At 38.0% G+C, this 16,573-nt stretch overlaps 1 protein-coding gene across 6 annotated transcripts in view; it reads right to left on the reverse strand.

Moving 5' to 3' along the window:
• Positions 1 to 16,573, reverse strand: part of ptprt (protein tyrosine phosphatase receptor type T) — a 318,570-nt gene that overhangs the window by 99,534 nt on the left and 202,463 nt on the right. For all 6 annotated transcript variants that reach the window (XM_051415102.1, XM_051415097.1, XM_051415096.1 and 3 more), the window contains one exon: positions 8,074 to 8,209. In XM_051415102.1, the coding sequence (XP_051271062.1) occupies positions 8,074 to 8,209 (136 nt within the window). The remainder of the gene's footprint in view (positions 1 to 8,073; positions 8,210 to 16,573) is intronic.

Raw genomic sequence — 16,573 nt, forward strand, 5'->3', positions numbered from 1 at the left:
GTGTTTTTCTATTGGAAGCACAATCACAAACTCAAAATGCCTGTTTTGCATTGTTTACGGTTGCTCAAATTAATGAAACTGAGAAATGACAATGAGTTTTTATTAAAGCTGTTCATAAATGGGGAAAAAAATCCAAGATTGGGATTTACTTAAAAACGACAACTACACTTTCAGTGTACGCTATATGTATTTTCACCACTTTATGTTGCCATCCGGCTGCGCTTTCCAACGAGTAACTGAAGCAATTATATCCGACTGTTTTAACATTAGTTTTGATCAGCAAAATCACACAATAACGCAAACTAACTAACCAATCGACGCAGTGGTAGACCAGCATCTTCTGCGTTCTGCGAGGTAACATTACATTTATCAAAAGGAGTCTGATGGCTTTGAAGAGAGACATTTAACGACTTTAGTTTCCCGTCAGAAAGGGCACATCTTTCAATTCTGTTGAAAAATTGCTCCTTTTCAAAACATAAGCATCAAGTCCAACAAATGTTATGATTTTGTGTTTGTACGTTTCTCTCGTAATATCTTTTTAACCAGCACAGCATGGACTTTCTTCCATCTCATCCATTCTGCTTTTTATTTCTTGCCCTCGATCTGTTCACATGTCATTGGAATCACTGGAAACAAGCTATTGTGCAAATATTCCACTGTTTAGTTCTGCAAACTGACTAATTTAGACATAAATTTAGGGATCGCTTTACTTTTAGTCAGACCTTGGATGTCATTATCCTAGATACAAAAATACAGCTAATTATATTTCCTTTCATCCAATTGCATTGCTGTCACATGTGTTAATTTCTTGTAAAATCACTGATAGAATCCTGGCAATAAACATGGTCAAAAAAATGTTTTCTTCATTAGACATCTAGCCTTGACAACCAGGTTTCTCTAATCCCTTTCAGTAATTACAGAAACTATGTACTATATTCTAATATGTTTCAGGAATTAGGTTATTGGCAGAAAACAATAAGTAAATAACTTTGTTATATATATATAACTTATGGAACTCACTGACTCATAACTGGGAGCTACCTTGTACAAGCAGAATGTTGCAACAAAATCATGTTCTTTCAAGGTGGGATGACACACTGAGTCATTCAACAATTGTGATATACTTAGGCTCATGTATCTGTTTTTGCCCACACAAATGATTGTTCATATTTCTAAATAATAATGCCATAGAGCCTCTATGTATGTGAATCCTTATCTATACTTTAGCATTACAGTTTTATGGTTTACTGTACCATTTGATGAAATTTGAAACTTGTCTCTGTTGTCTTACGATTACAAGGGAAATCATCTCTGACAAAAAAGAAAACCACTACAAGCCGGTCTCACTCCCAAGTTGTCAAATGCTGTCTCTTGGCCAGTGGACCTCACCTTCAAAATATGATTCTGTAGGTATCCCTCTAGAACTATTCCAGGATGTGCCCACCATTAAAAACTCTGTTGCGACACCCTCCCCTTCCAAGCATGAAGGAAAAACTATTGCAAAAAAAAAAACCCGATCTAAAGCCAATGTTTGGTTCGTCCCTTCTGGGCTACTGTAGAAACATGGCGGTTCAACATGGTGGACTCGCGGCTTTTGTAGATATAGGTGGCTCCTTTTAAGATAATGTGATACCATGTGCGAAGAAATGATGAGGGACACCTACAGTGTTATATTTTTAAGCAGAGGGCTGCTGACCTACTGGCAGTATTTGACAAATTGGGAGCGTGATTGTGTTTCCCACTATTCCTGTGTCATCTTGAGCTAAGGTGGCCTTTTCTTGTTAGGACTCAGGACTAAGATTAATTAATTAGAAATACATTTTGTAAATTAGTCTGAACCATGAGGAGCTTTATAGGATGTTGTATTGCTCTTGAGGATACTGTAGCCAGAGATATGAGAAAAAATAATTTGCTCTGTATCTGGCCGAGAGCTGTGTGTCTGTGTTTGAAACCATCTCTTTCCACAGTCCCATCTGGAGTTCTCCCTCTCTCTCAATCTGTGTATGTGCCCATGTGTGTAACAATCCATGGCTCTACCCCTGTCAATATTGGCTTCAAATGCCTAAGGAGGAGGATCAGGCCGTCAGCGCGTGCCACACACACACACACACACACACACACACACACACACACTGAGATGGCGATATGGCTCTGACTTGATGAAACTCATATTTTATATCCAGCCACACAAGCAAAAATACAAAACAATTACTGCTCGCAGAGAGGTATACATGTATACGCAATGCAGACTAACATTCACACAGGGAAACTCATTCTACTCTCTCTCTCTCTCTCTCTCTCTCTCTCTCTCTCTCTCTTTCTCTCTTTCTCTCTCTCTTTCTCTCTCTCTCTCTCTCACACACACACACACACACACACACACACACACACACACACGCACACACACAACTTGCTATTCCACTAAATTCACAACCAAAATGTTAAAGCTTCAATTTGCCTCTAAGTAAGTATGCATGCATACATAATGGATCTATCTTGTGTGTGTTTGCATGCAAACTGATTCGAAGGTGTATGTGTGTCTCATATTTTTGACTGTTACTTTGCACATGTGTGTATACATGATTTTTCTCTTTCTGTCATCTGTATTGTACTGCTGCACTTACTTGCTCTTTGAGCAGCTCTTTAGCTGTACTATATGCCTGTGTGTGCATTCGTGTGTGAGTGTGTAGACAGAACCCAGCTCTGGTGGGAATTAATACCAGACTAGGCAGCCTCAGTAGCCTGTGGCAGGCCTGTTGCTATTCAGATAACACCTCGGTCTAAGGTTTAAGAACTAACTAAGGACTTTAATGAAGTTGCAGACAGGATTTGATCAGAATCTAACTAAAACTATTTGTCAGAAGTATTAATACGACTATGCAGAAGAACATCTTGCAATGTTAATGTCATTTAAACATTGTTTCATAGAATTACTCTACAAAGAGTGAGATAAAGTGTGAACATGAGAAGGACAGCGAGCGAGGTCCTGATTTAGTTCCTGGATCATTTAAAACACTATTTGGTTGAAAATGATAATGGCCATAAGAGGTTGACATAAACATGTCTCTTGCTGCTAGCTGCTCATCTATACAGTAAATTCAACATAATGTTAAATCAGTCCTTTACTAATGCATCCATTCTTTTACATGAGGATGACTTTGAGCCAGTTATCAGGACACATGCATACTGTAGATAAAAATAGCTCCAATATGGCCTGACTGACCCAGACTCACTTGTCAAGACCAAGCCCTTCATGTAATTTTGGAATTAACAATTCAGCCATTTCCATCATCGAGCATCTTCAAGGCCAGAGCACAAGAGTTAATGTGAAAGGGGCAGATTTGCCAAGAGTCATGCCCAGCAGTAGAAGCATTGCATTAGATTTGTGCCTCATATAGCCAGGGGTCATATCCAAAACTGTACTTTGCTTGTTTGCCTACATATCCTTACTTCTCTTCAAGCTATTTCATTTATTATTTTTTGTTTAAGCTACTGAACCAACAAGGCTTGTTAAGGTTGAGTCTCTCTTTTAAGGATGACCTGGACATGACAGCAATATGAAAGCCTCAAATAAAATAAAATCACAAAAGATGGCTCCTGGGTCAGAATTTAAAAGAGCTTGGATGAAAGGAAATAGGGGTGAAAAAAGTTAAATAACATATTTTTCCATCAATTTGCAGTTCCAGAGACGTCACCTTTTCTCAATTACTTAGTCGAGGTCTGCTTCTCTCGCATCACACAAAAAAATCAGACAGTGTTTAGGGAGCTTCAGGAACATTAATTATTCATCCATTCTCCTCTCAACCTTTTCATGAAAGTGTATCTTCCGGTGCTGGTTGTTTGAGCCCTCGGGGCCACCTGGCTGTAGAAACACCGAATCCCCATTAAGACTTCAGCCATGTCCAGTGTTATTCGCTTCTATATTACATTAACAGCAACATCGCCTGGCTTTTTCTTGAAAAAAAAGTCCATTTGGAACATACGCAACAGCGTTCTGAAAGATTAATTAGACAGTTGTGCATGCTCACTTCCCGACAAAGTTTTGTCATGGAATCATTTATGGGCTCTGAAAGGCATGTAAAACACTTTCAATTTAAAAAACATTTTTTTCTGCCACCCGGACGACTGGTTAAAGCGTGTGGAATGAAATATAGATGACCTCAGAAAACTATCAATGATATTGTAAACCTCCTACTGGCCGAATCTGTCTGCCCTTCTTTTATCAATTATTTTTCTCTCTTCTGTATCCGTAACTCTTCACTACCTCTTAGTATTATTCTACTCATACATTTTGGGGTATTTCTACTACTTTCTTTTGGATTTGTCTTTCCTCTATCTCATCTTCCTTCATACTTATCCTCCTTCTTCGACTCTGTACTCTTGATTGGATACTTTCTCTTTCTAGTTGTATTTCCTCTCTGCAACTTCCTTGTGATTTCCTCTTTCTGTCATACCTTCATATCTGCTCAATGACTCTATTTGACCTGTGTCGGACCTTTAACCCTGACTGATGGCCTGGGTTAGCTTGAGTTCATGAGACCATCTGACCAGCATCTCCACTGGTTCCTTATTTTCTTTAAGTTCTTCTACTACATTGTTGCTCTTTCTCCTCTCTCCACTGTGGTGGTGTTTGCCCTCTAATTGGCCTTTTTATGTATATTATGCCCTGTTAGCCTGGTTAGCATCTTATTAGCATATGCATTTGACCCACAGGTTAACCAGTGCTGCCTTGTTTTCATTTTTCATATTCTTCAGACCTTGTACATTTTCTTCCTTCCTCCCCTGTTTTCCTTTTGCCTTACAGTTCTGCTTGCCCCTTATATTCCCTACCTACATTCTCTACTAAAGTCCCTACCTATACATATCGTGTTACTCCTGGCATTATCCTCCGCTGGCTCTGATATATATTTTTATCCTCTTGGTGTTATAGTGGTGGGATATTCTCTGTTAGCTTCTGATTAGCATTGCCAACTGACCCTCTGCCCTCTCTGATTCCCCAGCCTCTTTTCCTCACTTAAAATGGATGTAATGTTGTATTCCGACTGACAATAAGGTAAGTTCCAGTTTCCCTTGCTATATCACAGTCTGAGCATACACGTTTTATCTTGTTATGTATGGCCAGGCCCAAGTGTTTTGTGTGTTTGTGGTCAAAGAATAATATGTCTGGCTTTCAATTGTACTGCCAGTATTTGGTTTCATAGTAACATATAGCAATGTGGCCATATGCATGGCCTCTGTGTATGTCATATCGCTTTACCATATGTGTTTCGCTATGTGGCACAGAAAGATGTATAATAGATGGATGTTGGAAGATTAGCTATTTCCTTGTAGAAAACGTGTTCATTGTCACTCTGCCTGGATATACACAGTTTTGCCTTTTCTGTATGACTAAATATAAGGTCCTACTTCTTTTTAACGTGGGCATGGACATGCTATAAGAACAGGATACTGTGTACTATATTCTTTGCATTTCAGACAAATGTAACTTGCTCAAAAAAGGTTTGTTTTTTTCCTCTTCTTGGTTCATTGTGTCTTTTCCTGGCCCTGGTGGTTCACACCATATATAGGCTACACACTAGATAAAGTTAACCACAGTGGGCAAGTTGGAGGGGATGAAGCAAAATGACCAACATACATTCCCCTGGTTAACCTGCCTTCCCCCCTCTCCATGCCCTAGTAGTGGAGAGACTGTAGGGGCAGAGGGGTTGTTTAGTTGAATAATAGTCTCCCTGACTCAATGATCCTTTATCGTATTGAGGTTTGTGTAAGTTAAATCTATCAGCAGCCTGACTGTGCTGTGTGGTGAAAAATCCATAGCGCTGTCCATGGTGCTGAAGTAGCAGACACATTTGTAATTGTGCCTTTTTCTCTGAGTCCTGCCTTTCATTCAGTTTATATATATTCTCTAAACTATAAACTACCCGATTCTATAAAATATTGTAGCCTATATACGCTATAGAACAGTGTCACCTTCATGATCAAAGAGACAAGTAGCAACGTGTAGAAGGATCCTAGAGGGACACTGCTGCTTTAAAGAGAGGATAACGTCTCCCATGCACTGAAAAAAGGAACTGGACAGTTCATGAATGTTAGCAGCTTATGAGCCAGTCTTTGCTATTCAGCTTTTCTTTCAAGCATTTTAAGCTATTCAGGTGGTTAAATTTGTTTTCACATCTATAAATCCACAGTGTAAGAAATGTGTTTGTTTTTTTGTTCAGATGAAATATTAAAGTAATGGCAAGATTATCTGTCTCAGTGTGTTTGAATGGCTCCACTTAGGCCACATTAAACAAAGACCGTTTAAGTATGAAAAGCTTAATAAACAAGCGACTGCTATGCTGAGATGTGATAAACCTAAATACTTGAGTGATTTAATTTTTTTACCCTTGCTGATGACTTTGTCTGTCATGATGACTGTGACACTTTTACCTTGAGAAAATGGTTCAGTTATGAAAGACACTTAAAAACATGTTCAGGCTACCTATAAAGATACAAAGAATTTCACACTTGCTCTAGAAAATAAATCTCTTCTAAACAATAACAAGTAGCAAAAGTATAAGTTTCTTTAAAAGTAATGACAATAGGGCTTCTGAAAACAGCCCTGCTATTTTGAATCCACAGCATCATATATTTTGATGTTTGCTTGTAAAAGAAGTCTTCATAAAAGTAGTCCTCATGCCGTCCATTTCACTTCCCCTGTGGCTCTAGTCTTAGTTTTGCTTCAATTACTAAGATCAGAAAAAGTGCCATAGTGTGGTTGTTACACGCATTTGCATTGATTTTATTGGGTTGATTTTCTATTTGCGCTAGTCACACTAAAGAATGTTCCTTTACTTTGAGAAAATGAGTATTTCTCAGCAAAGTTTGAGGGTCTGAAGTAAGAAACTGACAAAAACAATAATAAAAAAGATATATATAATAAAAAAATCAAACAAATGTGAGCCCTAGCGAAACAAAATGTATAAGCGTTATGAGAGTGGTGTAGAGAAGGATGGCAGAATGGATGAGGTGATACAAAGAGAATTAGAGAAGTAAAGGAAAGAAAGGCAGGTTATGGTGGCAAGCCAGTGTGCATGTTAACACATACACAGAAAGCTGTCTGCTAACTGAAAAAAAGTAATACAATTCATCTGGGTTTTAGATATCTAAACTCTGGGAACATCTATCATTATTATTTATTTTGCCTTTAAGGGTTAAAGAGGATTAAGTACATCTCCAGATTTAATACATTATTCTGACCTTTTATATAGCCTTAAGACATGAATAGAAGGTTGTGGCCTTCACAATCATAACTATCCCTGTTTAACCTGCAATGTTTGATACATGCTAATCTCTGTGAAGGATTTTTGTTGACCGACTCTGAAACTACACATAAACATTTTAAAATTCTGATTTGTTCTTCTTTGTTACATGTTTCACTGAAATCCCCTTCATCTCAGGACATTAACCTTCTCCCCTGTCCATAAATGGAAAACTGAGCATCTGTCCCTACCTATCTGTTCGTATATCTGTTCATACATATTCATTTCTACCTACAGAGTTTGTATGTAACGACTATTACTATGAGGACACTTGACTTGACATTATGAGGTCTATTCATCAATCTGCCTGCCTATCAGTCTATTCAGTCATACGGTTTAAAGATGCAAAATGTAGTATTTTATTCATCAACCCATACAGATGTCCAAGTACTTACTTTTACAAAATGATACAGTGGTCATAAAGATGATTGGTGGCCTCTATCTAAATGCCAGCGGTGCTCTTGTTGCTGGCATCTTTTCACAGATTTTTTAATCAGTTGTTGGCTCGGTTCACCATCTGCTCACACCAGAAACTATGAACGTTTCAGTTGAGTTTCCTGTGGAGGAACAACCCTCTTTCTGTTTTGCGCCACAAAGAAACTCAACAGCGCAAAGTGCGATAGAGCCTACCAACCATCTTGTACCATCTTAGGAGTTAAGGGAATTGCAGTGGAGATCTAAAATGGATGTGTTGATGATTTATTATTGTTAAAATGCTACACATAGCACCTTTAAGCTGTCTCTATGTCCTGATGTTGAGTTTATTACCTACCTGCGTTTGAAGGTGAGGACGAGGCCGAGGAGGATGATGATGAACATAAGGATCCCTGCGATCACTCCAGCCATTTTCACTGTGCTGTCCACCTGCTTCTCTGGCTCCATGGCATCTGAGTCCTGGGTGGATGCACCTACACACACACACACACACACACACACACACACACACACACACACACACACACACACACACACACACACAGGTATGCACATAGTCACATCGGTAGGCAATCACATTATAAATAACCAGGCACATACATTCACATGGAAAGGACCGCACTTACATGCACACAGAGCCAAACACGCAATATATATATACACACACACTCAGAAACACAGATGGGCCATGGTACACACACAGAACATATTTGTGTTAGCCACAAACAAAGGCACACTTGACACACTTGATCCCAAGGTGAAGATACCCTTAGCACATCCATATGCAAAGAGAATAAACACAATTTATACACATCATGCAGGGGTTAAAAAACATCATCAACATGCTAAAGAACACAACAAAAAAGGTATATTTCCAAGAAACACATATGAAGAGATGGGGGGATGATCATTTAAAATTCAACATTAATATCTCAAACTCTTTTTTTAAAAGGGTGATTTCATTAACCCAAGAAAAGTTAGTACTGAATTCCTGAAAATTTGTTTTGTGTCAAGTTACAAAAAGAGAGATGAAACAATCTATTCTAAAGATAAATAAATAAAGAGATGAATTGATAAAAAGAAGTAGAGGAAGGAATACAAAAAAAGAGTGCCAACAATTCCAAAGCTACAAGATTCTTACAAGATAAATTCAAGGATACAAACATTGACAACTGCCACATGACAAACAGTAGACACAAGTTATACAAAGACACCAAGGTTTAAACTCCACACATGCACATAGTAAATGGCACACATGCAGGACTGGCTCTGCATCACTCAACAATACAATATCGGTCAGTACAAGGATTAAATAAGCTGGCAAACACATGACAAACAAACAGAAAAACTTGGGCAAGGTGAATGCAAGGTCGGTGTGCAGTGTGGATTTTAAAGGAGAACAATACATATTCAGGCAGATAAGAGCTCTGCTATCACTGTATGGATTAATGTAGAGGCCAGGAGGTGACTGACGGTACGCTGAATGAAAGAAGGTACAGGCAGGGAATGTGAACGAAGGCAGGCAAAAGACAGAGAGAGTGTCACCTCTGAATGTACTCTACTTCCTGCTTGCTGCTTAGACTTCCTCGTTTCAACACTGGTCTTATGATACGTACACTTTATTTTTTTAAGTGAGTTCAAGATAATTCATTTTATCAAGTTAAAATATTTAATATAAGTTTATGTTTTTTCTGGTGAAAAATAACAGTGTGGTTGTTGGACATACACATGTGTACGATGAGTTCAGTTCTTAACTAGCTTTTAAGTCTAAATCCTACATTTAATTTATCGTGTTGTTCTTATAGCTTTATTGTGTTATTTAGTATGTTGCTATGTAGCTGTTTTCATTTACATCAGAAAAAAATAATTTATGAGATCACTTGAAGGGATGAAACTTCTACATTTTCTACAAGAGTGTTCCTACTTTTGGTTTAAAAGGCAGGTTTTTTTTGGCAGTTTTTTCCACATTTTTGCAGCATTGTTTTATATCCATTGAAGCAACACATCCTCATGCCTATGACTCTGTGACGACCCTCTAAACAGGTCTCTCCCTCAAAGAGCCTGCTGGGTGGAGTCGGGTAATCAACCAAATTAAGTTCACCTGGTCTGGTGGCAAGCCTATATAGGCTGGAGGTAATCAGCTGGTCTCTCTCTCTCTCTCTCTCCCTTGGCTTCCCCCCTGTTTTGTTTGGTTGAATTTAGTTTGTCTTTCGCCTCACTTCTCTTTTAGTTATGTAAAATAAACTAAATAAATAAATAAACCATCCTGCAGTTACAGAACAAAACCACATCTCCAATGAATGAAGCAGCTTGACACATTCTTTTAAGGCCAGTTAATATTTTCCAATAACATCTTGGATTTATAGGTGAAGGAGTGTCAAGTATTTCTTAACCAATACCAGCACCAAGTTATGCTTTCAAATGTCAAAGAGATGCCGCTGTGTTGAACAGAAAAGAAACGCAGGCTAAACTATCAAAAAAGCTGCTGCCCTCTGTGGGAAGATGAATGAAAGAGTTCACTTTACCGAGCGATACAAACAAAGAAATAAAGTCTGAGAAAGAGAAATAAGTAAGTCAGAAATATGATAGATTTCTAATTCTGATCTGAATTGTTGCCTCGCCTGTGGTTATGACCACAGAACATGTGAAAGAAAGTTTTGTCAAAATAATCTTTCTAAGTTCCTTTTTTTCATCTGTAAATCAGGTGGAAATAAAAGTTTTTTTATTCCAGGTTTTAAAAAAAAAAAACAGGATCAGGAGGATCATTATTCAAAGTTATTCTTTTTCACCTGTGAGTGAAAAAGTAAGTTTTTGTTGTTGTAATACTTATTTCAGCCACAAGAAGCTGAAGTGCACCACGTGTTCTAAATTGGCCTCTTGTGGCCAAAAGTAGTATTACACCACCAGGCTTAGAAAATGAATCACCAAAATGTTTTTCTTACTTGCCTCTCAGGGCTTCTGTAAAGATGGGAATAAATGTGGGGATGAAAAATATAAAAAGGAAGAATAAATACGAACTAACAAGGAAATAGTGTTAAAAGCAGAATTACATAAAAAGCGAAGGACCCTGGGATCCTACACATGAATGCACCTGTTCTCTCACAGACATGTACCAAGCAGCCTCTTGTTATAACCTTGATAGACAAAGACAGCCGATTAATAGAGTAATACTGCTGCGTGGGAGTTCAGTTTAATCCCCTGTCTCTCTCATCTTCGCCCCCTCTGCAATAACAACACAAGGTTGGCAGTGGAATCCACTGAGCTAACGGCTTAAGCACCTAACCTTGGCACACTCGGTAATAGCTGCCGCAGTCCTCAATGGCTGCGGTTGACAATATGTTTTTTTTTTTAAAAACCTAAAAGCCTTCAATGACAACACATTCACCGTCTTTGTAACCAGATCACGGACAGAATCCCCATCTTGAAGCTGTATCATGTTTGAAAAAAAATGAAATTTAGAAAATACATCTGTCACTCTCCATCCTACACTTTAATGCAGAAGAAAAAGAAGCCTTTTCTCCCTGTGTGTTTCCGACTGAAATGACAGGCCAAATAGACTTTTAATGATGGAGTTAAGTTTTAAGTGCTGGAAAGTTCTGAATTCTTCATGCATGGTGCATATTCCTTAGTGAATAACAATATTTTATTAGATACAGTATTAGTGACCACTGCTGTTTAATAGTGCTTTTTTAGAATATGTGTTTATTCTTATTTTAGCACTTTCATCCCAACTGATTATTACACTTGTCTTTATGTCTCATGTGTTCAAAGCCATGGCAGAGGAAGTTTTTAGCTGTTAATTTCAGCTGGACCTGAATGTTGTACGTATACTCTAGAAAAAACAATTGTGACACTTTGTGAAATGTTCAGGAGTAACAATATCTTAAATATGAATACATATAATAATAATAATAATAATAATAATAATAATAATAATAATAATAATAATAATAATAAAAAATATAAAATATGAAGAGTTGACATTAAATCATCATCCATGCTGATTAATTTGTATACATTTGTAGTTGTTAGTACAAGTTAGGCTACAAAAAGCACTCATATATTCTCATTTGTTCTTGTTTTCCACTGTGTTTAAAGTGAAAGTTGAGTTGAGCATATTAATGGCATTGTGGGTAGCGCACAGGTAGCTTGCTTGCTAGCTTGATGCAAAGATAGTGAGTGGAAGTGTAAGGAGGGTCTTTCTCTAAGCACTGATCTACCCGGTGCTCGGAACTCGACTGCGATTTTGATTCAGTATTTCTTTGGAATCAGACTCCAACACAACGAGCTCTTGGCATGAAAAGGGCTGCGAGAACAGGGGTCAGGCAAAATTTGTGGAGCGCTTGGGGTTGTGATTATTTTCACACCTAAGCAAATACACGAGTGTGCTGCCTGCTGTTTTTGATCCCATTTATGTTATCAGAAAATAACCTACGAAGAACACTTGATAGCCAGTGGCCCTGTAAACAGTAGAGATGTATAAAAGTGTTAATTTCAGCTTCTCTGTGTCTGTTAAGCACATTATAGTTACATGAGAGCCTCGAGCGATCATGCATGGGACGTGTTCACACGTATCCCTGTAGTCTATGCCCTAGTAATCACCCCACAGGTGTATTAAACTTCAATTTGCCCCCTGAGTGATCCACAATATGTATCACCTGACACATTACAGTGTGACCCCATTTGTTCACACTTCAGCGGGCCATGTGCTGATTGGGTTCAACAGTTCATGATGTAACAGCAGAGGATCCCATCTGGCGACGGGCTCAGCTCCATTTAACATTGCGATTGGCCAGCTCTGGAGCCGCTCAGCCAATCACACGAAGTCTGACAGGGTTCTGACCGTAGCAGAGGAGAAGTGATCTAATGCGACTGTCCATTACCGGGGGGGTAAAAGTTGAGACGAAGCAAATCAGCAGAGCAAAATAGGATTGATTGGCAATTGGTGCAAACACAATATGGGGGGCACCATGGCTTCATTTATTATTGTATTGTCACTGTCAGCTAACAGGTGGCTCATAAGTATGTACAATTTATGGATCCATCTTGCTGTCTTGCTACCGGTGCAGGCAGGTGGTGTGGGTATTACTTTCTTGGCACATATCAGGTACCTAAAAAGACTGTGGAGGGTCCTGATACCTAAACAATATATTTGGTCAGGTGAATGTCCTCATCCTCTCTCAAATAGAAATATGAGCTTGACAGCAACTAAAGGTCAGTATCCTATACTTGCAATCCTAATTTTAGTGTCCAGTCTAAAAATATAGATCCATTTACTTATCTTACATGATATTTTACACCACATGAAGTAAAAGCATTTGGAGGTTCAAGGTTGAAAAGCTATAACCAATGGGATGCCCTGTCAACATATGTTTCCAAACAATGCACTTCAAACCATGTTTGCACCACACTGGGCAATATCTCCTTATATTGTGCTATCACACAGACCAATCTTAGCTAACTAGCTAGCTAATATATAGGCAGCAGGGGTATGGTTATTTTTTCAAGTTAGAGAAACGGCCCCTCAAGCTGTCTGTGCGAGTCCCTGCAGTTGTCATTTTAATTCAATTTGCTCTGAGCAAAAATCGTGGCTGTTAAGTGTCCACACTGGAAATGAGCTGTCTGCCACAGTGTACTATATTATGAAACATTGATAGGACTGAATACATCAAGCTGTCACACTTGTTTGCACTTGATCATAGAAATGTATGCAGTTACTGCCATTTTATTTTATTTCTTGAGTGATCAAAAAGTATCCAAAATACCCAAGATCATTGCTCTTTACAAATCACAAGATGAAAAGGTCTTCGTTGACATTTGCCCTTATTGCCTTGTAATGGGAAATGTTGCCATGGGCAACCAAATATGTGATCAGACACATTAAAATTAGAGAGAATTTGTTTTTAAAATGTAATAAGTCATCTTCAAAAAGAGTGTAACAAATCTTCAACATATATAAAGAGCAAATTATTTTTTATTTTATTTTTTTAAATGAACTGGAATGTGTTTTTTCAATATTTGTTTTACTGTACCTACAATAACAAAACTACAGATCTTCACAGTATACTTATTTCCTCAATCAAGCTGTTTATCAGCCTAATTTCTTGCGGAATACAATACAGCACTCATCTATACATGTAGTGTAGATCAGCTTAATAGAGAGAGAAGTGGGGTAAACCTACATGGTAATGGCCAGAAAAGGGTCTTAAATTCTTTATTTTTCCTGTAAAACCCTCCCAGGAGAAAGACATGAAATATCGATCTGAGAGGTATAAATGCTCTGACTGTCTCTGTGGACACTAGAATTCACAACCACTTGGCCTTCACAATGATAGGCTGTCCTACCAGGGGAATACTGCAGGCATGGACAACACAGTTACGGTGGCTACAGGGAATATAAACACATAGATACCAACTCTCTAGCTTGTGAATATGACTGGAAGTGACTACAATGCTTATCAATTCTGAGGGGATAAAAAGCATTAAATGGATTATTCTGTTCACAGAAACTTGCTTTGCTACGATAACATCTTAGAATAGCATAATATTAAATTTGGTACCAAAGTCCTTGTTGTACAGTCAGTGGACAAACCATTACAAAGGAACACTTTAGTTAAAGCAGAGGAGAGATGAACACTTCACGTCTTTATTAAAGTACTCCTTATGGTTCAGGACCACTGAGGTGGGAGTTTTTAGGGTAAATGGATATACTGTTCAAATATTTTCTCTCAACAGTAAGCATGGTGCAATGTAGAGCAGGTTCTGGTTTATTTAGTTATACTCTACAATGCTATACAGTACTCACAGAGCAGGTGTTGCTTTTTTATTGATACTTTAATATTTATCTTGGGTTGAAAATGTTGAACACTATTACTTTAAGAAGTTGTATTTGTGATCAGGATGGAATTTAATTTACATAAATCCTGAAGAGAGAAAGTAAAGTATCGTGTTGGAATATATTGATGTGGTCCTACTGTGTCATGTCTAAGGAAGAGCTGCTCTAAGTATTAATACAGAATAGAAGGAGGATAAATGCATTAATAGGGACTTCCTCAGTGTTAGCCATTATAACTGTGACAACATGGAGCTGGTGATGATATTGATTCAAAAAGGCATTAATCCCCAGAATTTCTTGTGTTCCTGAAGGCACACAAGCTGTGTGAGTGTGTATGTGTGTAATATCCTTTTCATTTATACATTTTTTTTTTCTTTTTATTTCTCCTACTTGGAGAGCATGATAAAATTATAAGGGAGGAATTATGGGTAAAACCAGCGATATTAAAAACATAATCTCATCCAAATGGAGAGAAGATTGATTCTCCTAGCTACCAACGCACTGCAGGAATGGAATATTAAATGCTGCTTTTCTGTGTGTGTACACATAGATTTTCTTTTTTTTAAATATGTGTTTGTGTCATGTGTCTGTGTGCATGAGCAATGGCTTTGGTTTTCTTGCTATTGTAACATATCTTATATATAAATCTGTATATATATATATAGTTTACATTATTTCATTACATTAAATGAAAAGTAAAATAATGGTGCAGACTATATAAATAAATGGGCCTTGAAATTATAACATCTTCAAATGGCATGTGTGCAGGTTATGTACTGTGTGTAAGTGTGTGTGAATGTGTGTGTGTGTGTCCTAGGTCAGGGTTGATGTAAAGGTTTAGTTTTTAGGTATTGTTTGTCAGCAGCTGCGGGGAGCATCCTCTGTGGATTAGCGTTAGCATGACTGAGTGTGTTTAACAGGATTACTAATCTGAACTATGCTGCCACAGCGCTGTGTGTGTGTGTGTGTGTGTGTGTGTGTGTGTGTGTGTGTGTGTGTGTGTGTGTGCATATCTATTCTTAAATGTGCCTTTGACTGAGGATCTTGTGTGTGTGTGTGTGTGTGTGTGTGTGTGTGTGTGTGTGTGTGTGTGTGTATGTCACAATTCATCTGTGTATAAATGTGTGTACCATGGTGCCTTTGTAAATGTGTCTCTGTCTAGCTTTGTGTTTGAATGTCTATGTGGTCAGATGATGATGGATTAAGATATATTTAGTCTCTATAATTAAGTAAGCAATGGACAATGCTAATGGTTGCCTCTCATTCCCCTCCCCCTCCCACACACACACACACACACACACACACACACACACACACACACACCAGTTTCCATTAGTGTTAACATTAATGTTAAGGTCAGCAGGATACAGTTTACTAAGTACTTTAGAGCTTTTAAGAACTAAAACGACTTAAATGATTCATCATCTGGTCTCTGCGGAGCTTTTTGGAGTTGGGGGTACATGAATGAATGTGTGAGTATTATATTGACAATACGCACCACCACCATGTTTATTATTACATTATTTAAAAAGATGTTACTTTTAGTTAATACTGAAAAACTTGAGCCCTGTCACTGATAAGTCTTTTCTCGCTCCACCGTATTTTACTAGAACTTATTGACTGAAACTCCATTCTTTATCCTGGGATCTACATTTTTATACAAAACCCCTAATTAAAGTTTCTGTGAAAAAAGTTGAATCTATAGCATGTAGTGAGCGTATGTGTGTGTGTGTGTGTGTGTGTGTGTGTGTGTGTGTGTGTGTGTGTGTGTGTGTACATGTGTTTATGAGCGTCTGATGGTTATGCGTGTTTTGGAAGAGAGTCTTATTATACTGTAGTATTTTCCACCCTCTCTTCAATCCAGATCTGTTGACAGCTACATGACAGCTTCTATATCTCTGCTGTACCCATTTTCTGAAAACAATCCCAAAATGCAATGCTACATGTTGAATGATGACCAAATCAATTATGGGGATACACAAACATGTTGAGTTCGAATAGA

This window comes from Dicentrarchus labrax, unplaced genomic scaffold, assembly GCF_905237075.1.
Source record: "Dicentrarchus labrax unplaced genomic scaffold, dlabrax2021, whole genome shotgun sequence".
Lineage (NCBI taxonomy): Eukaryota > Metazoa > Chordata > Actinopteri > Moronidae > Dicentrarchus > Dicentrarchus labrax.